Below are 27,067 nucleotides of genomic sequence, written 5' to 3'. Positions count from 1 at the left end.
CTGTAACATACCTTTGAAACAGTGTGTAATAATTACAAACCTTATTTGCCTTAAGGGGACGTCTACGATTACGTTCCACACCCCCCACGTCTTTTAAGGTGGAACAGTATATTTGAGAAGAAAAAAGTTGGCTGTTTGTACGTGGCTGAAGTTCAACTTGTCTGTAAGTTTTTATTCACTGTTTGAATTACCACAGAAACTCGTTTGTAAATCAAGATTTTTAGTTTTGTAGCACTCTCGATACTGACGTTAACTTTCTCCCAAATATGGAGACATTTCCACCTTAATTAATCTGAAATATCAAACAATAAATCATTATTACACACCTATGGAGCAGGAATAAAGCAATATTCTCTTCTCACTTAGTGCTTTTCAACCTTTACCGTTCTCTCTGTAGTCTAAAAAACGACATTCTCTCCCATGAGTAGAGAGAGAGAGATTATAATACCGGAGAGGGACAGTCTGTTCTTTTAGTCGTTTACTGACACAGGGGCTTCGTAAGCACTTTAAACCGCATTTGATTGCAAACTGACTGAAGAGCATTTTATGTGAGAATCAATTTTATTTATTTAATATTTTCATGATTGGTTTCCTACCCTCCTCCAAAAATTACACAGAGCAATTTCTGCAGTGATGCGCCCAGATTAGCAGTGGTTGTGCTCTCCCTATTACAGTGATTTTGATGCTGTAATTGTAAGGTAAAAATATGATATAGTGTGGCAAGTGAAGAAGAGTAGCCCCTTTTTGCATAAAACACCTCACATTTTCCCTTAAATATAAAGGTTAAGGGACGAATTTTACTCAAGGTGTTCATGCCACCAGACACAGAACCGCTATGTCAGCCAGCTATGCTCCGTGGTGTCACAGCCACCCAGAGCAGAACCAGGCAAATGATTTAATAATTAACAGATTCATGTCGTGAAAGACTAATAACTGACTTTCAACGAAGTTTTAAATAAATGTATATTTTCTTAGACAAAATGTTCTTATTTTTTTAATTCAACATGTGCTCATTGGTTTCTGAGAGGTTTTAAGTCTGGTATTTCATTTCTAAACAGGGGGAATCACTCACTATTCTGCTTTTTGTTTTGACTAGGTACAGAACGATAATAATGCAGCACACAGAGGAACGCTAATCAGTTGGAACATTTCTTTTTAAATACAATAAAATACAAGGAAATGTTAACTCTGAACTGGTTATGCAGCACACTGACTTAGCCTTATCTCTATCAATCATTTTAAATTAAATACTTTTTTATATTGAAGCCATAAACACTGTTTACCAGGTCCTTAAATGACTGGTCAACTGTCATTAACTGAATCATCAGTACATCAGGAATGGGAAAATTACCTGAAACTAGTAACTTGAAAAAATAAAAGCTACAAATCCACTTCATGTAAAATTGTGATATGTAAAAATAAAACTTACATTTTAATGATACTTTCCTCTCAATATTTCAATCATAGACACACACTGTATATTTGTGTGTGTGTGTGTGTGTGTGTGTGTGAGAGAGAGAGAGAGAGCGAGAGCGAGAGAGAGAGAGAGAGACAATAATGGAATAATCTAAACAGAACCGAACAGAAAAAATGTAATCAAAATGTATTTTTAATAATTCAGGATCATGATTGGTGAATCTTCAGCATTACAATGTAAAAGGCTTCAGAAATCAAATAAGACACTGAAGAAACAAAGCACTACACAAATCTGCCGTAGGAAATAAAACTGAAGCACGATGAATGTAACTGATAGAGCCCTAATAAGAGGAAAGTTTAACAGGTGGTAAGGCAGCTTTTCTTTTGCGACTGCAGACATAACCCTGAAGTGTAATTATGTGCTGGCACTGATCAAAGGCCATTGTCCATACAAATCTAAAACCTGGCAATTGTTCTCCTGGAGAAAAAAAAAACAGTCACAGCTGATGTTTTTATACACGACAGCGCTCTCACGTTATAGCACTTCTAAAATACATCGAAAGCACAAGATTTAAAACAAAAATGCATTTGAACATTGACATGAAAACACACATTGAACCTCCCGCCCCAAACCAAAACAAAACCAAAAAACACACCCTTTCCGAAAAAGAAAAGTCTTGAGCGACTTTACCATCCTGTATTTGACAAATGGAATGCCAACTTCTTAAAAAAAAACCTCAACCAACAGCTGGAACAGCAACTCTAAGAATCAAATGGTACATTTGTTTCACCGAGTCTGAACTTGTTTTCCTCATTACTTGGAAAAAGAAATGCAGAGTAAGCAGGTACTTCAAGTTTCGATAGTCTTTGAAGACAAACCAGCACAAACAAGAACAACATTTAAACTACTGATGAAACTGTTAAAAATCTTAATGGCTTTGATTCCTACCCCGCCCTTCACCCACACCACAAAAGTAAACTGCATATATGTACACATTGTCCGGTCATAATGTCACTACCACTTCATCACAACATTTGCTGTCCATTTTCTCAGCTCCACTGACCATACAGGAACACTTTGTATGTCTACATTTACAGACTGTAGTGCATCTGCTGCTCTGTACACATTTTGTTTGCCCAGTTCAAAACATACAAAAGACGGACCCAAAAAGTAAGTGTGTTTAATTGAGTAGACAGTGAGTGGGAAACATGTTTAAAAGCTCTAGTAACACTGCTGTGTCTGATCCACCACACCACCACTATGTCAGCATCACTGCAGAACTAAGAATGATCCACCACCCAAAACATGAGTGCACTGTAGGGGTCCTACCCTTTAAAAAACAGGGTGAAAGGGCAATAAGTGTGCAGAACAATAGATAAACTAATGGCAGATCTACAAAGTGTTCCTGTATGTTAAGTGAAGCTGAAAAATGAAGGTGGTCTTAATGTTATGGCTGGTTGGTGTGTGTGTGTGTATATGTGTATATATAAAATGTGTATGCGCTTTCTTACAGATCAGTGGTGTACATTCAGAATATTTTGCTTAAAAAAAAGAAAAAAAGAAAAGAAAAAAAAAAGGAAACTGGACACAACATCAATGAAGTACAGGACAAAGTACAAAAATGGGGCTGAGCATGTTGTTTTTAAATCCTGGCTGGTTGGCAGACACAAATTTAGCCACTGATTTGCAATTAAAGAAATATTCCAGGGTTTTTCAGCCATGTACTTTTCCAGCTGTTAGAATCTCTGAAAGACTACTTCAAACCTTCAACTTATAAAAGAAACAAATGTAATAACAACATTATTTAAAACTGAGATTCAACAGAAAAACGCTGACGTATTTTTTTAACAACCCTATTAGAGAAAGATAAAACTTGATCTGTGTCTGGAGAATGGGTGCATAAAATTCAGCTTTGGTTTTCTAGAACATATGTAAGAAACATCTTTACTATTTATTTGTATTTGGAACGAAAACAGGTTTATACATTCAGACATTAATAAACAATACGAGTTATGGCCGGGGGTTTGCTCATTTTTGGTTTCAGAGGCGGAAGGTGAAAGGCTACGTAGGCATTGGCCCAAAGTGGGAACCTGGATTCAACTGGAATGAAGAAGTGTTCATGCATTCTAGACAACAGGGGAAGAAATATGAATGATAACCACTTATCTGACCTGTCCAATCAGCATTCCACAGCCTTGAATCAACTTGAACTAAAGCTAAACTCCAAAACGCAAACACACACAGCAAGCATACATTCTTCTTCATTTGTCCCACCACGGGCAGGAGCACCCAAAACAGCAAATAACATCTGACAGCTGGCTCAAGAGATGCTCTTTCCTTAGCAGCAGTCTCTAAGGCGAACAGTGGCGGAGGGGTATTATTTAGTTTGTAAATAGCACATCGGTTTGGTGAGGGGGGGGGGAAGACTTCCCTCTGCCCTCGGCATACTTGAAATCCTCCACTGCAAACAGATTCACGCATCCTCTGTCCCCCTCGCAGTTGTGCAAAGATGGCAAGATATATGTAAAATGTCTTTAAAAAATATAGACTCCTCTTCCAAAAGATAAAGTCTATGACAAAAAATATAATTCAACGCAAATCTGAAATCTGTAAAGTCAAAGGCACATTTGGTTACTGCATCTAAGGTGTGTTCATAGCAGTGGCCGTCACTTTGGTGCTTTGCCGACATCCACTGTGATTTTGGTGAACAGCTGGTCCTTCTCCACTTTGACCACGTTGTAGGATAAAGAGTTGATTCCGTCTGTGTGCATGGTCTCCCTCGTGTGAGCTATTCGGTCAAATCTGAGAAAAACAAAATGGCAGATTTACAGAGATGAAGACTCATGAGCAATGAAAACTGAAAATTAACATTTGTTTTTTATAAACTCATTTTTTAAGCAAAACAGAAATTCTGAGATTAAAATACAGAGGTTGTGGCTTTTGGAATTATTTAGTTCACGATTTTTGGCCTGGCCTGGCCTGAGGTTGTCTATACTTATGTAAAGTGTATTGAGTCATTAGAAAGCCAAGAAATGCTTCACTGCATTGCAGATTAATATATTTCAGAGACATAAAACTGTGAAGACTAAATTGAGAACTATACATGCACACACCCAAGGAATTTCTTAACCCATTTTTAGCTGTACTCTGAGAATTATAAATTCAGGTATTGCCTTATATATTCAGTTATTCTCAATCTTGTAAATACATCAGCTTTTATGTTTACAATGTAGTAATGTGCAGCAGAGGAGAATAGAGTTGCAGAAAATAGCAATCAAGGTGAAATAACCTATGTTAACCACTGAAATAAATTATATATTATTGTTGTTGCTCTTATTAAAGCAATTTTAAATTTGAATAATTTTTTGACCAGGGATCAAAGAGTCTATTTTGACATTCGCATAGATACAAAAGTTATAACCTAAGCCCCTTTCAGACACATACGGGCATGCACACAAGTTTTCCGGAGCTATAAGCTTTACCCAGAGAAGCTGGACATGCCAGACGTTACTCAGATATTATCCTGCCAGTCCCCTCGTATGAAGCTGGGGTTATTTTGCAGAGATTTCTGTGAATTGACAGGTGCCACCTCATTCCTAAACCATGCAGAACATTTCCTGTTGTGAGGACTTATCTGATACAGAAAATCTCTGGCTGATGTTACATTTGTGAAAGGACAACACCTGTAGAATAGCTGGACGTGACTCTCCAGGAAATTTTCAGCTTTAAACAGATATGTATTTATGAAACAATCCAACTGTTCACATGTTTGTGCAACATTCACTCTTTTTTTTGGTTTCTTTACATAATAAAAAGCACTGAACCACACATACAACATTCATTCACCTTTTCATGATGAATTTACTATATTATATTGAAAGCTGTATTTAAAAATGGCAAACCGTGTTTTCCAGAAGTTAAGTAATTCCCTTTGGTCTTAAGGTGTCTGGCCACAGAACACCACCAACCACACTCTCTGCAGTGTAAAACCAATTATAACTCTAGCCACAATTTCCATTTATACTTCTAGGTTATATAGTATTCAAATAACAAAACAGTATGCCTACGGATTCTTTCACATATTCATGTAAAACACCTATGCCTCTTTGTGGACTGTGGAGTCCATTTGTTTTTGGGAATGGTAAGATTGCGGAAAGCAGGAATTACCAATCGACCTCTAAGCCTGAACTTGAGTGGTGTGGAAAAATATCCCTGAAAAGTTTATTCAAAACAACCAAAATAAAGTCTCCTGAAAAAAAATGGCAAGAGGTTTAAAAACATGGTCTAGCTGCACTTTGTATTGTACTTTATGTCCAAAAACTTGTAGACATCTACTTCAAGGTGCACCCACTGTGGACACAAAATGTAAATTTTTGCACTCAACATATGTATAATGTCCATAGAAAAGCATGGAATAAATTAAGACATTCTGGACTAGTTTCACATGGGCTTAAGCTTATCATGCTCAATGCTCAGTGTGGGCCATAGGAATATATACAGCAACTTCATTTTCTGGATGGAGGGAGTTCAAATCAGAATGTTTAGTGTTGTAAACTTACTGGCTCTTTGGCCAGTATATAAATTGACAATGTTTGGAGGGGCATTTATTATTCAAAAGTTATCATGAATCACTTGACCTTACTTATGCTTGAGTTATACTAGTATATGCCGCCTGGCAACTCTTTCAAGTGGAAATATTATGAAATACAGTACTCATTCAGTACATTTCCACATTCATTTGAGGATCTGAAGTGCCTACCAACACACCACTGTTTAGACAGGGTTGAGAACTGTGTTGTTTGTGATATTTTGATCAAAGCATGCCACCGATATCTCTGTTTCTGTGTTCATTTGAAAAGTCACAGGATATGTTCAGCACATAATTTATCAGCACACATCTCTATTGTTCATAATACTATGCCTTCATTCAAACAAGTAAGTGTATAGATTTTATCTGTAACTGCTATTTCCAGTTAAACAAATCCATTGCTTAGAATAAGCAACAAAGCTGCCCACATTAATTGATCTGATGATCTCTGAATCTAACCGAGACAAAAACGTCCATGTATGTAACCTCTTTCTATATCAAATAAACCTCCATTTAATGTTACTCTGGTTTATCCTGCGTACACAGATTATGTGTGACATCTAAATGAATGCTGGTTCCCTAAAATAAAATACATGTACAACTAACTGCCCTCTTGGCAAAGCAAACTAACGCTGGTGGAGAAAGCATGGATTGTATTCTAAGCATTGACACAACAAACAGAGCACACACACACACACACACACAAAAAAAGCCCTAAGTACAAACTTAATGTGAACACTGTACAAATACTTACATTTGCTGGCAGTATGTGGAGGACTGTATTAGTTATTAACATTGGGCAGAATGCTGCAAAATTACAGCTGAAATCTGCCAGTTTCTGTGATGTCACTGACAGCAAAGCACACTTTTTTTTATCCCTTGAGATTTGCATTGACTGCCATGAGCCTGCAGCTATGTTGAAGAAGTAGCTAGTTTTTTCCTTGGTCACACTCTTTTAACATAGTAACATAAGCACAAAATATGCTGAATGTTTGTTTTTCTGTGAAAGGCATAAGATGACTGGGGAAGGCTACTTAGGTATACTTTGCTTTTTGTACAGCCACCTGTTTATCTAATTCCTTTTAAAGGCTAAGCACCACTTAATGGACCTCCATGAATATTTCACATTATTTTAGTTACTGACATATATAAGTATGAATTAAAATGAAAATAGCAGCTTAATTTGCTTTAAAACTGACAATTTTATTAAATTGACGGAAAAACCCGAGCTCGCTACGGAAATTCTTAAACGCTACCGTGATGTAACTGTTGGACAACAGCTGAACAACGCCGCGGTTAAACACCGTTATGACTGACTGTTATGACAGTATCTAGCTAAGTAACCAACATTATTCATGACAATAGCCTAGCAATAAGCTAAACTCAAATGTAGAGGTACCGTTATTCTTGTAAATGTGATCGAAGTCGAACTCGAATTCATCCGACACTATAAACCTCCGTAATGCAGCTACGTAGCCGAGTATAATCTGAGACACCGAGTTTAGCGAGTCAAGCTAACGTTAACTAACACCAACTAAAACAGGCGAAGTGAGTGTCCTTACCCTGTTTACCTCCATGTTACAGAGGCTCTTGAACACCTTTCGTTGGTGTCCTTACATGCCCATATTGTTGGAAAAGCGCCAGTGAAATGAGCTACAGATAACGGAGTGAGCGGACGGTCCTTTCCAAAGTGCCCATTTAAAGTTGACAAATTTAGTCAATTTTCTGGATATTTTGGGATCTTTGGGCCATTTGTGCACAGATGTCCCACTGTACATTGAATGATTGCAGCCAAAAACAACACACCTTTTCGTCATTTCGCATTAAATTAAGTACAACTTCTAGATTTGTTGTCCACCATTTACGTCACATTCAAGACGCCTATTAGAGTTTCCGAACACCGTTGGGTGGGAGGGACCAACGGTCTTTTAAACCATATTCCTTCAATTAGTAAGAAATAACATGTTTTCTGACTATCAATAAACACAAATTAGAAATCCACTGTATTTATTTGTTTGACACTTTCATATTGCTGGTGCTTAGCCTTTAACAGTTTTTTTGAAAAACAAACGCAAGCACATTTAAAGCTCAGAAAGCTAAGTGAAGTGGTGAAGTGAATGCCTCACCTCTGGGGATTAGGATCATTCTGTTTGTCCCTTTGATGACGTATCATCCGGCATTTCCCAATCACCCCATCGGGTCTTGATATTGACATACCTTTGAAGCTCAATCTGTGAAAAACATAGTAAGACAGGTCGCTTTCATTACCCACTCTTCTGTTTTTGTGTTTTTTCTACATGCCCTACGTGACACATACGTGAGTACAATGCCCTACGTGAGTACAATGAAGCATCCTTAATGGATAAATGTATATCAATTGCACTGTACTTTCTAGAAGCTGAAAGTTGTTTTTAGAGTTCAGCATAAAAATTGTTTTGACTAAACAAGTTTTCTTATAAGCCTCAGTTTAATTTGCAGCTGACATTCAGTTGTGAACAGGCCCAGCTGCATGAAAACTGCATCAAGCACCAGCGTACAACCAGAAAACAACACTGTGGGAAAAAAGGCATTCACTGACTCAACACTGGCAGCGCTCTCTAAATAAAGCTCATGCAAATAAAGTAGTATGGTAGTAGGAATTTGAGTGAGAATTTGTATGGGTGTTTGGACTCGTCTGGTCATGTTTTGTTAATTTAATGAAAATGAGTTCTACAAGCCAGATGGATGATGGATGGCTATGGAGCCATATCATGACTCATTTCAGAAAGATAAGAACACCTAATTTCTAAATGGGAATCCTCATGTTATACTGAAAGGTCAAAATGTTGGGAAAAAGGTTTATCTACTCACCTTTTCTTCAGGAAACATAGTCTAAGAATTTTACCCAAGCCCAAGCCCAAATTTCAAAGCCATAATGAACAACCAACAACCCATGCATCAATTTGTCTTTGCTCATATATATATATATATTTACTTTTTTTATTTATTTATTTTTTAATATCTAAAATGACCCGGACCTACACTGTGTTAGAGAGCTTTAACCCATGTGTTATGTAAAGATGTTAATTTGATAGTCTTTTGCCTTACAAGTCAGAACTATCTTTAAGAAAAGTCAGTTTTAACAAAGCAACTGTTTTGTTCATAAATGTTGTGTACACATGCCTTCTAAGGTTTCTAAATGATGATGATGTTGTTGATACTTACCACAAAATAAAAGTAAAACCTACACTACAGTTTTTGTCTTAGTCAGATTGCCTCAGATTGAGACACACCCCACTGCTTTGTTTTCTGTGTCTGAATGTTCATTGACTTCATGTGTGTAGGTGGTTCACCGACCTGTTGTAGATATCATCATCCTCTCCTCCCCAGCCCCAGTAGTTGTTTGGAAAGCCATTGATTTTCAGAAACTGTTCCTTGCTCATGGAGGACACTCCCCCAAAGTATTGGTTATACGGCAACCTGAAGAAAACAACAGCAGAGCGTGTTTGTTTGTGCTATTTTTTTTTTAACAAAATTTCCTCTCAAAACAAAACCACTGATCCGTTTTTGAATTTGCTTTGTGTTTGAGAATGCCACCTGCTTTACACTGAGTGGAAGTTTCGTTTTTCTCCTGATGATACACAGAGGTTTTCTGCCTGATGCAACAAACTTTAAAAAGTCAGGACTATGTATTTATGGTTCAGGTCATAAGCAGTCTTTCAAGTCCTAAAACACTGCTGTTCGTACGACAGTCCCTTTTCTTCTCTGAGGTTTTTCCTTTTGTGTAAGTTCAATCAGTTTTGCTGCTTGGCTGGATAATTTAAGGTCAAAAAGCATGGTCAAAAAATGGTACACTCTATTCTGCACTCTAAACACTGTCTGGCTCTGGAGTCTTTTCTTTGTCCTGTAGGATGAGCTCATATATGGGATGTTTGACCCTTCCCTTCACCACATGAGCCCTGCCACTTTGTCAGCAAGCTGGTGTATGACATCGGCCTGAAGATAAGTGCTTTTTCACCAGGTTGTCTCCTACACAGGTGCTGAAGAGGCGAAAAGCAAACTTCATATAAGGGAGCTATATCCAAACCTATCCCTGTTTCATCAACATATTTAGGGAGCAAGTTTGTGCCTTAGCCTGTTTAGATTTATTTGGGTATACCTAACCTGGAAATAAGCTGTACTAGTGCATTCACAATCTGTTCTGGGTTCACTTTTGTCAAAGGCAATGCTTCCGGGTATCTACATATCTACATCTATAGCATAACTACAAAATACCACAACTACATATTTGGCAATCTGCAAAAATGGCACATTTATCTTCCTGTTTATTAAAGGCAGACTCTATTTCTGGTGTTGTTTTTAGATAACCTAACATCACTTGAAAATACATTTTTGAATTTCCACATGTTTACATAATCAACCATAATCACCAAAAGATAATTTATTATTTACCTATTCATGTCTCATTGTTAAAGAACCTGCACTATCTTGTTTTCATTGTTTCATGTTTCCACAGAAAGTTATTTCCATTTGTGAAGATAAAGGCTGTTCCAGTTACATTATATGCTGCAGTGAGCATTGAGCATGGCTTCCTACCTAGTTACCTAGTGACTGTTGTGAACAGAGCAGCTGACAACAGGGTAAAGACATTGGCAGCTTGGAGAGACAGCTGACAGAGGGGAATACATCCTTGTGGGACTGCCATGGGCTAGCAACCCATAGTAGCAGCAGCCATGGTGTAATCAACCATGTGGATGCAACCTGCAAAAGCAGGGGAGGAAGATGACTCACAAGAGGATTACAAGGCTATGGACAATGGAAAGGCTTTGACTACGAGAAAGGAGATAAACATAGTGGCAACTGGGGTGGTAGGTGAAGGAAAGAGTTTGCAGGCGTGTGTACGCGGACAGGAAAATATGACAGTAGTAAGGGGACTGAGGATTCATCAGGAAAAGAGAAGGTGCTTGGATGAGGGGAGTACAGGGGCCCGGCATTAAACAATACTTGTTATGGGATTGTTCAAATCAGTCAGTTTAAGTCCAGTGACAGATTAACTCACCACAGTTCACAGGATATCAGCACAGGAGGGTGAATCTGATGTTAACCAGAGGAATGATGGGGAGCAGGAGAGGGTGAAATAAGGGGTGAAAGAGAAAGGAATTGGGCAGAGAATAAAAGAAAAGCCAAGACAGCAAGTAGAAATGGATAAATTAATACAGGAGTTAAGGGCTCTGGAGGGCAGTGGAGGCGAGTAGGGGAAGTGGAAAGAGAGGGCATTAAGGTACTAGGATTAAGTTTAATTTTGTGAAGACCTCATTTGGTAAACAGAAATCTGTGAGTTTAAAAGTTGGAAAGAGGGAATTAGAGGAGCATTTCAATAATGTGTATACCGATGAGGAGAAAGCAAAAGAGCAAGAGTTGCTGCAATATATTCCAGCACTAAGTGAAATAGAGTGGCAAATGGAGGTTAGCCCACCAAAACAGAGTGAGGTTAAAGATGTGGTGCGTCATGCAAAGGCAGGTTCTGCTCCAGGGCCTAATGGTGTGTCATATCGGGTGTACAAGTATGCATCTGAGGTCTTGAAATTTTTGTGGAGGTTGATGATCATAGTTTGGAAGACAGGGATAATTCCAAAACAGTGGAGAAGAGCAGACAGAATCATTATCCCTAAGGAGAAAGGTTCTTTGAGTATAGAACAGTTTGTTTAGTGTGATTTGCTGTTTATTTGAAAACAAACAAATGAATCAATATGTCAGTACAAAAGGCAGGGGTTTCTGAATAGTTGATGCTTAAGGGTAAGATAGAACTGTAAAGCTAGCTTGGAGTGGGGTGAGTCTGGGACACCAGACACTCTCGAGTCTTCTGGTGGTGTCATGGGCTTAATTCAGCAAAACACTGACAACTAATGATCCCTTTGAAGAGCTAGTGATGCAGTGGGTGGTCTGGGTACTCATGTGTTGGGCTCAATGAGTAACCATAGTTGTTAAGGGCAGCTGGTTGCTGATCGGATCATAAATGGCCACAGCAACCTTAGTGGATAGGTGTAGGATTTAAACAATTGAACTGTGTGGCTGCAGGTAGAAAGAGAGTGGGGCGGGACCTATGTGAAATTCTAATGAACTGGCATAAAATATTTTACATCTTATCTTGTGTATGATTGTAATTACTGACCTGTAAGCCCTACAGAAATTTCACAACTTAAACCAGATGGTCTGACAGACATTCAGCACCAGTCTCTACAAATATTTTATCTGACGTCTTTCTCAGGACTACCTTATTGGTTGTGTGGCAGTTTAAGGAATAACAACCAGATACTTTTGAAACACAACAAGAAGAACAAGCCATTCACCGATGTTATTTAAAAAGAAGGGAAAAAATTCGGTTCAAGTGCTTTAACACACTCCTTTTGTTACATATAATGGTGATACAAGAGACAATTTAAATGTATTTAAATACATCTCCCAGTAACACAATATATGACTTAGTGTCATACATTAACTATGTATTTACTAATCCTATTTCAGACATGCGTTCAGACACAGCGTAACCCAGGACCTTTCTGGAGATTACCCCTAGGAGCCGGAAGTGTAAATGCAAATATTTGAATCATTTGTACCAGTCATTATTTGCCAGCTCCCCAGTACAAAACTCCGAGTGAATAAGACCATGTGTAAACAGAGCAGATAATTTACAGGTGCCCTTTCCTAAACCACACAGAACATTTCCTGATTCTCACGACATTTTCCATATGTTCATATGTGAAAACGGTTTAATATACTTCAACACACATAGACACGCAAAATCCCTCCATGCACCAGTAACACTGTCTGGTGGACATAGCATAGGGGGTGGAAGGGATGTTTGAAAACAACAACCACTATCCAAAACCATGTTAACCAACAACAAAACGTGCTAGTATTTTGATCATTCTGATCCTGCCTTCCTCTTTAATACATTATGTAATAAAATTTAAAAAAAGAATAAGTATAATATTATAACACTATATATTAATATTATATATATAATTGATAATATATATATATATAAATCAATTTAATAATAAAAATTATTATTTCAGTTTTGTGTATAAAATGTATAGAAATTAGTAATAATAATAAAAACAATAATATATTATTGTCATTATTATTATTATTATTATTACTCATTTCTATACATTTTATACACAAAACTTGCACAGAAATTGCTTTACAATCAGAGTAAAAATTAGAAATAAAATTAGCACAATTTTTAGTAGTATTTGCAGAACATTTGTGAAATCAGAAAAATTATAATGAAAAGAAGATGAATAAAATGATTTAGAGTAGCTTCTATAAGGTTATAAGACCTCACCTGAGAGGACACACTAGAAGACAAAAAATAGATGACTTGAAATATATGATTAAAACAACCTAATAATTAAGATATGAACTTATGTTCAGCATCCAAGCATTCAATACATTCAGTACAATTACTAACCCATTAGATAAATGCTATAGAGTCTTTTGGTCAGGGAGAAAAAAGCAAAGCTGGCATTCCAGTGCAAAATAAATAAGGCATAGTAGGGATGGATAAAGCATGAACATCATGGAATGATGACATAAAAGGAACTCATATGAAACCAATTTCCAGAAGCCACCACCTGAAAACTTTGTACACTGATAAGAAAGTATATCTGACAAAACAGGACTGGCCAGTGTTTTACTGAAAAGGAAACACTCCCGATAGCCAGATTACCAGATGCTGCAGATAATGTTCAATGTTGGTGCATTCCTTAAATTATTTAATGTTTTCATGTGCGTTATCTTCATAAAGCCATGATCAGTTACCTGAAACCAAACTTGTCCATGGACACTGATAAGTGCCTTGGCTGGCTGAAACACTTGTAGGTGTTGCGATCATCCATGGGAATCAGATCCACGTCACTGAAGACGAAGCACTCGTAATCATACTCTTTAAGTGCCTCTGTGTAGCCCACATTCAGAAGTTTGGCCCGGTTAAAGGTCTCATCTCCATCCTGCCCAAAAAAAGCAGCACTGATTATTCATATATAAGGACAATAAGTGGACACTAGTATAAACAATCTTTAAGTTAATTTTAGTATTTTTTCCATTTTACCTTAAGTAACTGTGAAATAACTAATCAGAAAAATAAGTGAAAAATATAATAACTCCAAATAAAGATTTACATCCCAATTTAAATTTCAGAATTTCTGCAAAATTAAAACTGAGAGATTACAACTTATCTACCCAGAATTTAATTTAAAATAAATAACTAAGATGCTTTATGCAAGAGGGCATAAAACGGAAGCAATAAGTGATTGTGTCAATGATGAGAATATGTTGATGTTGTTTAAGTCAGAGAAAAAAAAGCCCTCTATAATACTCCGTACAATCATTTTGACAGAGTATTTTCCACTGTGGAAATGTGGCTTCTATTGCACCATAAAAGGTAAGATCTCACACAAAAACTATGAGTTATCACAGGAAGATGAACAAACAAAATAATAATAGATTAATTAATCAAATCGTAGTCCTAATATCAACAAATAAATGTGTTTGGTGTTTGAATGAACAGGGTACACCTAATGAGGCAGCTTTAAATATTTACAAATTATTTGGGAAATTGCCTAGAAGTGCCATATAAAAACCTTTAGATGTTCAATTTAATTGTGTCTTTTTACATTTTGAAATGAACACAGAATTATGTGATAATGTAAAGCAACAAGAAGGAAACACTTATACCAACACGAGGAAAATTTTGGCACAGATATTATCTACTAGCACACTGGGCTAGACCAGTCCATGGACCAGTTGGACCAGTTTCAATTAACAGTACACTAAACAAGAAAAATGTTTTTAAACGATAAAGGAAACAATTTTGTAATTATTGTGATATTCTGACTTATTTACATAATGATTTCATGCGGTTACATGTAATATGGCGTACATATAAACATATAAAATATCAATAAATATTTTTTATACAATGTCAGAATCTTGGTAAGTTATGGTTGTTTATAAAAAAAGCAAATGTTTACACATTTGTTTCTTCTGAATGTTTAAAACTGTTTGATTTGTACTAAAATAAAATTTAATATAATTTAAATAAGAAATTAAATATACTATTAATTCAATGTAATTAATATTAATATAACATTTATAATTTTGTTATAATAGTGTGTTCTTGAAATAATACAATTATTTTCAATGTTTTTTTCATATTGCCAAGAATACTGTTAGCCCCAAAATACCCTGATATATCGTGATATTATTTTAGGACCATATCGCCCACAACAAATAGTTTCACTGTCATCAGGTCAAGGGATTGTAAAATATGGTAATTAACAAACTAAAACAAAACAAACAAAAAACAACTGAGGGAAGCCATAATTGTGCCAGGTTATTAATGACATTACCTTGAGTTGGTCACATTGAAGTTTCCATATTTAAAACAGAAAATGCTCACTTTGTAGCCTTTTAGTGTCTATCTGTGTCTCCAGTGACAGCCACAGCCCACTCCTGACCCAATGCATTCAGCCAATCCAAACAATCAGACTACGTAAATGACTGTCAGACTAAACCAAGGCAGAGGAAACGTACATGGATCAGATCTTTCTCAGTTTGGCCCTATTATAATTCTAATATTTCTCCAAATAACTGTTCTGGGATCAGCTTTGTGGTCCTGTGATGCCTTAAGCAAAGAAACACCGCTTGTAATCCAGCTAAATGGTGTGTATGTAAACTACTACCAGTCAGGCCGACATAGATCAATATAGAAGTGACATATGATTATATTAACCACCAGGTAAACGTCCCTAGTATGAAACAGCAGAAGATCTTTTCAGTTTTCTTTTGAAAGTCTGACTAAATAAATTAAAACTTATCTAGCACAAACCTCTGTTTTACAACTGGAAGAGCCAATGTTACCTGCTTCAGCTACAAAGGTTTTTAATTAAACAATTGGAGTAAAGCAGATTCCGAATCCCCTATGGTTACAATGGAATTAATGTACTGGATAGGGTTCTCCCTTTTGTTGAGTGGGACTCTTACCATATCAGGTGCTCATTCAGGACTTGTTCACTTCTAGGCCTCTCCCTTCCCTGTTCTTTAGTGTCTGGAGTGCTGGATGACTCTGCAGTCCACTTTTTTTATTTTGGCTAGCATAAAGGTAGGATCTGAGACTTTCTGTGATATCTACAGATGAAGCGTCTCCAGGGCTATGGGGCTATCTGTTAACCGCTCTTCATGCCAAGTAGACAGCAGAAAAAGCATTCTTTTAGTAAAAGGGGAAATTAAATCTGTGGTCCCCAAAGGCAGGAATCTGTGATTGTCCTTTGTAGAAAGAGGGACATCCTCAGCTGGCCCTGGAGGCAAGGCCTAGGCTTTCAGGAAAGGGGCTCCTTCAAAGATAACCAAAGCAACTAAATTTAGATGGATTAATGTATGCAAGACAGAGCTCCTGAATGGACATCTCTGGCCTTATCTGATTATCACTCTGGTGCGTCATTCTGCCATCCACACACCTGACTAATAAATGTACTGTAGAATGAACAGATCATTCTGAGTTAAGGATATATTTTACAGTGAGTTAACAAGAGCTTCAATTCTCTAAGTTCTTAAAAGGTTTTCTTAAATCTGGGGTGCCAAATAAATAATAAATTACCTTTAGAAACTATTCAACAAGAGATCACATAGAACTCAGGACTTGATAATTGATAAAAAAAAGAAAATAAAAAAAAAAAGAGAGAAACGTGAAACACTGAAATTAGAGGGAGTAAAACTTAATTCCCTGAAGCAGCTTGTGATTGGCCAGAGAAAGAGAGAAGACGTTCTCACCTTTTTTCCCCTGCTGCAAGAGCCGTGTGCAAGCCATCAGACATGCAAAAGACTGGCAGTTTGGTCAGGAAGTGGAAGACAAGTCGAGGGGGTAGGACAGAAGGGAAGAGGGGGAAGCAAAGTAGAAAGGTAAGGAGGGGTGGCAAAAAGAGCGAGAGACAAAATGTGAGAGCAGAGTGAGAAGAGAACCACATAAAGATAACATTCAGAGAAGAAAGAAATGGAGAGAAATAAGTTGATCTTTTGTGAGGCCAGATACCCAAGTTCACTGAAAGGCTAGTAGTGACCGGCAAATTAAATCTAGCATTAGTAACATTTACTAATAAATATTGTTCAAATATGATTTAAAAAGAGCTATATAAATGTAATAGTAATGTAATACAACTATCATTCATCAAAATTAGTATCTAGTGCTGCTGAATTTATATACTCGGGTAAAGTGAAGAAATGTAGCCATGCAAATGCTGGCTTAGGTGGAGATGGCTAACAGAGACACGTATTGTTACATTAAATTCAAAAACCCACTAAGGTTGAACCGTATGCTAGAACTTGATTAAACCTTGCATGGAAAACCACCTACAAGAGACCAAAGTGTAATGTGTAGAGCAGGATACAGAAGCCCTATTATCTGGTATTTCCCTATTGCAGCAAAATCACAGATCTCTGTGACCAACTCATGCAGCAAACTAAAGAAAATTTGTTTTAAGTTGCAAGTCAAATCTACTCCAACCATCTGCCTTAATGGGAAAAAAAACAAACAGCCCTGGTCAGAATGGACAATAGGGTTTTGTGATTGGAACTTGACAGTGAAGGCCTTCAATCCAACATTGAAGCTGGAAAACAAAACAGTGCTGGCTATTGTTGTTCTATTAGAAATACAGTAAGAAAAATGCATTTTCCTATTTTAAAAGCCAAGTTGCCTTTGAATGTGTGAAAGACAGTAATAAGATACGTGATCCATAGTAGGTGTGAGATATGGCCCTATACAAGTATCAGGTACTGCATGTTACTGAAAGTCCATATTAGAAACAGCCACTGACAACAAGTTATTTGTGAACTAAACCACTGGAAAAATACATTTATTACAGAAAAGCATATTATGTGTTCGATGGGTGCATGTAAATCACCTGAAAATAGCTTGACGACAGTTGTCATCGTTTCAAATTAGACTATAAACAGTTATATTTTTACTAAAGTTTTACTAAAGTGATACAGTAATACTAATAACATTTTATTTAACATTCAACAGACAATGTAAATTTGTTCAGATCTAATTAATTAGTTGGGAGACTGTCTTTCCAACTTAGCAGCAACTAAAGAAAATGTTACCTCAAGCAGTGGCACATATACCACTGTCACTGACGCAGGAGAAATGGTTATGTAAATTTGATCCACATAGAATTACTTAATTTCATTTGGCAACATGCAAAGGGTAGCAGAGATAAGCTTTGCACAGCATATTTCTTTTTCTTTGTTATCATAACATATTTACATGCCACCCACATTAAGAACACATGGCCATATCTTCTCATCGATGTTCATGGGTATTTGAGCTGAATCGGTACAACCCTCATAAAATATATAGCAAACGTAAACACACACAAAAAAAAAAAGAAAAAATACATCAGGGGTTTTCTTACTTATGTGAAAAGGCTGTGTCTTTTATTTTGAATAAATTCTCTTCTGCGCAGCACTATGCAGTTCACGATGGTCCTTTATTTGGAGTTGTTTTATCAAGTGTCTCACATGCCTTATAGGTTTATTAATTATGCAAATCAGCAATTATCCTTTAACCTCACTACACATATATGAAAATATTTATAGAGTCAAATGGTTGCAAATTTACCAATAAACTTGGCAAACTATTCCAGGAAATTATCATCAGTTTGCTAATAAGGTTTATTTACAGTGAGCACCACGTCACTGACATCACATTCAAGTTAGCGATCACACTGACACAATGTGCCTAAGTCCAACTAAACTATGCCCAAGGCCGCTTTAGGAAAGGCACTATACAGAGCGATCACCCCAGGCAAACAAATTTGACTTTGTGGGGTCAAACATGCCTGTGAATTCTATGGACGGCCTACTGTGAGTACACCCTTAATGGCAGCTCACACTGAGCATGCACCAGCTTGCCTGGTGTTTGAATTCCAGACATCAGGGAAGCAGTGAGAAGACCTACACTCTCAGAAACAAGACTAGGCATGCCGCAAGCCTAGATTAGCCAGACCACCATTAGCTCTGTAGCCATTGTCACAGAGGTGTTTCTGGCATTTCAAAAACAGGAAAGTCCATAATACATACCCTTGTCATTGGAAGGTCTGGAGAAGCTTTGGTTTTTCATATCAATGTCTTTGTTTACATGTATTTTTTATTATGTGATTGTGTTTTACACAAAATATGAAGTGTATGACTGATAAATGCAGGAATTAAAAAAATATACTTTTAGTACAGCCAGTACAGGTGTTACTTCAGTTGGAAGGATATAATAAAAAGTGCTCTAAAATTCTGGCTGGTTGTTTAAGATTTGGAGCAAAGAATTCCAGGGGCAGAGATTGTTAGGATGAGCATTACAGTCAAGGGGACGCTCAAAGTTTGCCCAAACAACAGGCATAATGAATATGCAAATACAGAATACTTGTTTACTCTGAAACCCAAGCAAAGAATAGACAGTCCAATATTTGTCATAAAATTAGACCAATATTCTACAACAAAATTTGCTCAACTTAAAACAAACAGCAAGTCAACTAAGTAAGAAGGTGCAGAACTTTATTTTTTCAGAAAATTTATCAGCCGTAACTAAGAGTTCAATATATGATTATGATCAAAAAGCAAGACCAGTTATTTGTTGAAATGCAGCCACGTGCATGAACACACAAAATGAATGTTTCTGATTCTAAACTATTAGAACACCTAAGTATTGTAAGCACCTGATGTCTTCGCTCACCTCAATTATATTTTGCAGGTACAGTTCAACTTGATCTGTCTGCTACAGCCAAAATATATTCTCTAAATAGGAAGGGCCTGTGTGCAGTTACAGTACAGCAAGTGAAGATTTAATGTGGCTATGTGCAGCTATATGGAGTTTTATAACTACACCAACACCACAAAATGTCTCACAGCCACTTCCCTTTACAACATTCCAGGCAAAGACACACATTCACCTGAAAGAAGACAAACTAAGCAGTCGTCCTCTCTGTGTTACTACTCGCGCATGTGCGTTTCATCATTAGAAGTAGGTCAGTCAGTCAGTAAGGGAAAATGTCTCTTCTAGGTTGGCCCAGTAGGCGGTCCGGCAAAAAAGGTGAGGTGACTATTGGTAAATTTTCATTATAGAACTGTGTAAAATAAAAAGTATAAAATTCTGGACATTAAATGGGGAGTATGAAATCTACACAGCTTAAAAATAAACAAATACTACTGTAATTGTACCCTAGTGTATGTTCCCTAACTAAATGTGCTGAATATGTAACTTTTAGGGTACCACCACAGTGACAGTAAAAGGTACCACCTCAGTGACAATTCTTCTGAGAGTGTACAACAACAGATATGTTCAGTCACCACTGGGAGCCTGTGAAAATGGTATTAATTACAATTGGTGAGACTAAGTAAACTGAATAATGCTTTAAAGTCACTGGGGGGACCACTGGTCTGCTTGTGCCACCAAGTAGTCCCTGAACACTGAGGATCTCGGAAACTGGAAAGAGACCACTTTGGCAACTACAACTCCAATCTGGAGTTGCAAGTCCTGAAGTCTGAGTCTGTCCAGTTTGATGGAATGATGCTTTACCAACAGAGCAAACTCAGATCAAATAAGACCACTGGTGAGATGATGTTTTTCCCTCAAGCTATACAATGAGACGCCTCCTTGACTAATAACAAGGTTGTTCTGTTTCTTCAGATTAAGTTGACTTTGTTAAAGCAGCCCCTTTTTGAGTTCTTCCAGGAAGTCTGGGGTGCTGTATCTGTGATAACGCAAGCACATTCGCTCTTGTCACAGGAGCAACCACTGAAATTGCAACCTGGGGTGACAGGGCACCCTTGCCCTTAAACAACAGCGCGTCTTGCAGAACCTTGCAGAACACAAATGCTCAATCTTGAGAGTAAGCAACATTGGGGTGTGACCTGAGTCTTATCGTGACAGACAGATCCCGAACGGAATGGCAATGAATGCACACACACTTTTACACTGTAGCAAGTTGATAGTTCTCCCTCAGGACAGTACATTCTGGCTCAGCAGGCTGCATGGCTTTCACTTGCTTACAGAGGACATTTTATGGAAAAATCACTTTTTGAGAGCATTAGCACAACCCCCAAACATCACATTTTTGTGATTTACCTGAAGATTATGAACATGTGGAAAAATAAACAAGCTTATAGAGCATGAAACTAACGCAAGAGCAGAGAAATAAATGGACTGGTTAAATATTGTGAGGATATATAAAATTTTAAAATTTTCTGACTTATCCATATACTTTTTTAATGAATAAAAGAAACTCAACAATCGGCTACTTATTACTATGTAACTAATATTTTTATTATGCACTAATTATTGTTATGAACAAGCTCAGTAAAAGTTTGAATCTGGCTTTTTATTTTATGTACATTTGTTAAGTACACTTGTGTTAATACCATGCCATTTTCTAAACAATGTACAGTGACAACCTATAATTATTCTTACTGCCACTAAAATATCTAATTCCCTAAGGTCAAAAACACACTATTGCCCAACTCAGAGACAAACTAACAAAGATAAAATATTTCTCCACAATCTTGGCATTTTTAGGAAACATTTTTCATACCCACAACCTGTTATACCTGTTATAGGTACAGGTTTTCATTCCAACCAAACCGGAGCACACCCATTATAATTGTTTTCATCATCATCATTTTCTTCTCCGCTTCTCCATTTCAGGGTCGCGGTGATTATAATTGTTTTGTGACTGAGAATTTAATATAAAACTATCAGGTATGCAGATTATTATCTCATAATTAACTGCATCACAATAATGATAAAATAGATATAATGAGCTGCTTGATTTGGAGAAAAACACCATAAAAATGCAATTCTGAAATCCAGTTCAATTGGAAGAAGGCCTTCCATGAACCATGATTACTAATCACTGGTGCAATACACAAACTCATCAAAATTGACCAAAATAAAAGGAAAAGGCTCATTTGCTATGCCTTAAAGGCAGGTGTGAAACAACACTTACTTGGTGGATGATGTAAACCCCATAGTCGAGCTGTTGACGCTGCAGGATGGGGTGAAGGTAGTAGAGCCAGAACTTGAGGTGCTCGTCTCTGTTGCGGAAGGGGATAATGATGGCTACCTTCTGCAGAGCGATGCAGTCTTTGGGCTTGTAGCGACCTCCCTCCTGCAGTGCTGGGTTCTCTTCCCTCACCTGATCCAGGCTGACCGGATTGGAAAACTCAACCCGGAGTGGACCCACTGTTCCACCACAAACAAAAAACACCATCTCAATTTATTCTGTTTACACAACAAAAGAGAAGAAGTTTTTCTATACATAACAGTAACAACACCTCAGTGTTTTACCTAGGTGAGTGATGGGGGAAAAATATAACAAGGTTTCATGATACCTGATTCTGTACTTTTTCTCCCGTCTGTTAAACTGGAACAATAACAAATAATATCCCATCAAGCCTATATTTAAAAGCTGTATGTCTGCTGAAGTTTTGATTTCACTGTTTAGTTAAGCATGTGTTGTAATAATAACCACTTGATAAAACACTTTGCGGTAGTTTCCCAGACAGCAATTAAGCCTAGTCTGTGACAACACAGCATTTTGAACAGTGATTTTCCATTGGACTAGATTTAATCCCTCTCAGGAAAACACCCCTATTAATTAGGCTTTGGATTAATACTTTTTTCCTATGCAGCCTTTTTAGTCTCATGTAAACAGACATACTTTGAGACTTTCAAGACCTAGATTAAAGAATTTTGAAACAAGCCATTTAATTTTAGCATTATCATTTAAATTAATATAAATGTATGAAGGCCATACACGCATCTCAAAAGAAACCCGATGTTCATGATTTTAGATGCAGAGGGTTCCTCATCAGCTAATGCTCTCCAATCTGTTTGCATGCTGGATACTTGTCTAATGTGTTTACGAATCCCAGGAGTCATTAAATGATAAAAAAAAAACAAAAAGGGTGTGTCTGACATGCTATGCTCTCTTGCTCTGCTCATGGCAGATAAACCTCCAAATGTTGAAAAGCAGGATTCCTCAAGAATCTCTGTGTAATTTGGAAACAAAGAAAGAAACACTTCTTAGTTAAGTGTATGTGAATCTGAAGAATTCAGCTAGCTGGAACCAAAAGATAACATAACTTGATTAATGTCTTCACATACAGGCAACACTGTGAATAGCAACTCAGAATCAATGTCTGCAAACTGCTAAACAATTTTCACTAATCAATCATCTAATCAATAAGATGGACCAACTTACAGTGCTAAACAAATGAACCCAAACGCTGCTGTTGAAGATCACAGTAATAATTATTTCCTCTGGTATATGATATGCAATCTGGAAAAAGAATACTTCACCAGAAAGATTTATTCATCATTTCACCTACTGCACGGCAATGTATCATTTAATTAAGACTAATGATGTTTGGGGTTCAGAAAATTACAGTAGAGCACCTGAGAGATTTTAAAACCCGTTTACCTGAGTAGTAAGAACTTACTGCTAAAAATAAACCTAGCCTAATACTAGAATAAAAATCAATACCATTATTAAAGCAACTTGTTTTATGCTGTGTGTGAATGTGTTGGTTTAACCCTTCCCGAGTCTCTTCTTGTGGCAGTCCAGTATTATTTAAGGTTATCATCTAATCCCTAGTTTTAGAGAAAGAGAACGTCTGTAAACAAACTTTGTTCTTCTCACTCGCTCACAGATACTACTTTTTAAAAAAAAAACATTAATATGAAACTTTAATCATATTTCTGTATTTACTGTTATTATATATACATTTACATAAGCACTATATTTATTAAGATGATAAATTATAGTAAAAAATAATCTAGACTAGACTATGACTTGCATAGTATTGCATATTATGACAATCCCAATAAAATAATGACAAACTGCCCAACTCTACAGCACGCTATCCAGATATCATTTGCAGACAGACATGTTGTGGACAAACACTGCCACTGTCAGAACACACCTACCTTGTTCTTAGACTCAACAGCCATTTTATGAGGTGAACCTCATAAACCTAAGTTATGCAGGTAAATGCTAGCTAAACTACCTGCACAGTGTTGGTACTCAAATGCAGTCGTCTATACCACCTAATTTAACATTTAAAAAGTATAGGCTATAATTATATAACTTTCAAATTCACTTCGCAGAGATACAATACTGAACTCTGAATACTGAATTATTGATCATTCACAGAGTGGCCCTTACTTCACAAATGTTTCAAAATGCCTTTGGTATCTTCCGCAAGAAAGGCCCTGATATCAAATAAGAAAAAGAAAAAATGAAGATGAAGCCCAGCCTGCTTGAAGAGAGCCCAGCTGCATAAACATAATTCTGTACAGTACAAATATGGAAATGAGAGCCTGGGATCCATGACTACACTAGCAAACAGATGTACGGAAGATAGCTAAACAAATAACACTATTACCTAAATGAATTTGGTTGCATCCCATTAAAACATTAAAGCATATCATATCATATCAGAGATAGAGAAAACGTCTTATTAAAACCAAATCTGCAAAACTGAGGTTTTGCATTGATTGCAAAGTGAATATTGAGTGGACTACTTTCTCAATATATGATACGGAGCACGCCAGTACGTTCAGAAGTTTTAAAGCAGGTGTAATTATGCTCTATTTGTAACACTATACGCAGGTATTTAGAATAATTGTTTTCACAAGAAGCTTCACAAATTGGCTTCTGACTTCAGTGTCTGGTCAGTCCATACTTACAAACAAAACACCCTGAAAAAGTGTTAGGTCCTGGACTATTAGGTCCAGACAAAGTATAATCCCCATAATTAATATGTATAATAATTACAGAAGACAGGAGATTACATTCTCATAATTATGGCTTAATGACTTGAGTGTCTCTTAAGTATGTCAGTATTTCATAAGAGTGAAAAATTAAGATCTCAGTTTCCTTAACCTACAATTTAAACAAAGATGTCAATGAAAATCTTTTTTATTTACACTGTTGATTGAATCATTCACTTCCTCATAATAATGTGAAATGACAGGATTTCCTCATATCAAAAGATCGTAGTAATTATGAGAAACCTGTCATAGTTAGTACTTATAAAGTGGATACACTTCCTTCTCCTACAGTCAGAAACTGGATTCTTCAGCTATACAGACTAGCTAAAGATAAAAACCAAAATCACAAATCCATATGGAGGCCCATTTCTGCCTGGAAAATAATACAATCATATAATAAATCAGAAGGAACTGACATATAATAACGATGAGAGTAATGGAGCTCAGTAATAGGAGATGGCAGCTCAAAATACTGTGACAATGAAATCATAAATACAAGAAACATTCTAATGATTAGGAAATAATAAATGACTAAGTTTCCAAGATGATCTCATCAAAAGTTCTAAAGAAGGAAATGTCAGCTACATCCACAGAGCCACGTCACAGCTAAACAACATGTTCAGAATATTCAAACTTGGTTTCTGTCAGGGCATGGTCACACACAGGGGGGTTTAAAGGGCTCTCAACAAACACAGGAAACAAATGTTGGCATACACTCCATGATAACAATCCATAATTATTGTTGAATTATTTTCTATATAAACACAGATCCAAACCAAAAACCTTTAAGATTTATACACCACATCTAATGGGGAAAAAATAATAAGCAAGGTCTGTTACTCATAAAAATGAAAAAGGACTTAACCTCAGTATTATGAGACAAATTACTATTTTTTCAAGTAATTTTCTACAAATTGTCTAAGGGAAAATGTTCATTTCTTTCAAAGAGCCACGCCACAATTAAATTAATTGAAATGGTGAGATGCAGACTTGTTTTTTTAAGGCAAAATTAACGTAATGCACAGAGTATTTTAAAAGGCTCTTACCAAGTATAGGCGAGGGATCTGGGCATTTTTCTAGCTTTTTAACGCTTTCAGTAGTGGTGATGCTCTTGGTTTCGATGGTTTTTTTGTCTGTGTTATAATGGGTGAGAGGGAATGTGGGGATGACATTTTCTTCTTCTCCTCCTTCTCCTTCTCCTTGTCCGTAGGTTGTCAGCTTATTCTGGTCCTGCTGCTGGATTTGTTGGTTCTCAAGAAAAGCTTGTTTAAAGTCCAGAGACCTCACATAAAAAAACACAGTCACAGAAATGTGGAGAAAACACAGGAGCACGACCAGAGTGCATGTCCTGTGAAGAAAACTAAAGGTCACACTGGTATCCCGCATTTTTACAAGGTTAGACTTGAGAAGAGTAAATAAAACGATAGTAAAGTCGACTTCTGATCTTAAATAATCCTTTACGTTTACAGTTAGTTGTCTCTAAACGTTTTCCTGCATAGTCCCAACATTTTAATTAATACTCCACGTTAAATCCATTTGCGTGTTTGAAGATAAAAATAAAACGTTATAAAGAGTCCTTTCTCCGAGGCGTTAGCTCGTTAGCTGTTAGCTCCTAAAATACTTTCCCCTCAAACTGTGTGCGCCCCCGCCCCACATAACATTAAACAACGAAACTATGAAGTAAACGCTTTAAAAATGTATTTAAAATAACTTTTACGCGACATATTCCACTTTCTGTGTCGCGGTTCGGGTTCGTAAAACTCGCTTCGCTTCTTCTTCTTCCTTAAAAACTTGCTCCTCTGTTGAAGTAACGGAACACAACAACGAATCAGATTTGACAAGTCACAGCATATCAGGCACTACGTAGCCAGAGTAGGACACGCCAACAGCGTAAGCGTTAGTTACTAACAGGTTAGGTATGTTTGTATAGTTCATTTAGCGGCTTTATATTTCTTTCTTTCTATTGTATCCATTATTTCATCCATTAATTTCCACTATTAATATTTGGTATATACCGAATATTAACAGTGGATATTAATCGATGAAAGAATGGATAAAATAGAAAGAAAGAAATGTAAAGCAGCTAAATGAACTGTACGAACACAACTAATATATTTAACAACCTAAAAGAACGACAATAATAAAAGTCTGTTTTGTTTCCAACATACGGCACCTTTTTAACGCTACTTACATTGAAGTA

At 36.7% G+C, this 27,067-nt stretch overlaps 1 protein-coding gene across 1 annotated transcript; it reads right to left on the bottom strand.

Moving 5' to 3' along the window:
- Positions 1 to 1,607: 1,607 nt before the first annotated feature.
- b4galt1l (DP-Gal:betaGlcNAc beta 1,4- galactosyltransferase, polypeptide 1, like) lies at positions 1,608 to 26,666 on the bottom strand. The gene is made up of 6 exons (XM_066642793.1): positions 25,914 to 26,666; positions 22,040 to 22,275; positions 13,812 to 13,999; positions 9,342 to 9,464; positions 8,132 to 8,236; positions 1,608 to 4,219 (listed from the first exon to the last, which is right to left on the bottom strand). Exons 1-6 carry the CDS (start codon positions 26,251 to 26,253, stop codon positions 4,084 to 4,086), a joined length of 1,128 nt encoding a protein of 375 aa, XP_066498890.1. The 5' UTR covers positions 26,254 to 26,666; the 3' UTR covers positions 1,608 to 4,083.
- Positions 26,667 to 27,067: the final 401 nt, after the last annotated feature.

This window comes from Hoplias malabaricus, chromosome 13, assembly GCF_029633855.1.
Source record: "Hoplias malabaricus isolate fHopMal1 chromosome 13, fHopMal1.hap1, whole genome shotgun sequence".
Taxonomy (NCBI): Eukaryota; Metazoa; Chordata; class Actinopteri; order Characiformes; family Erythrinidae; genus Hoplias; species Hoplias malabaricus.
Note: the sequence above shows the minus strand (reverse complement) of the source record. Positions and strands in the feature narration are given on the sequence as shown.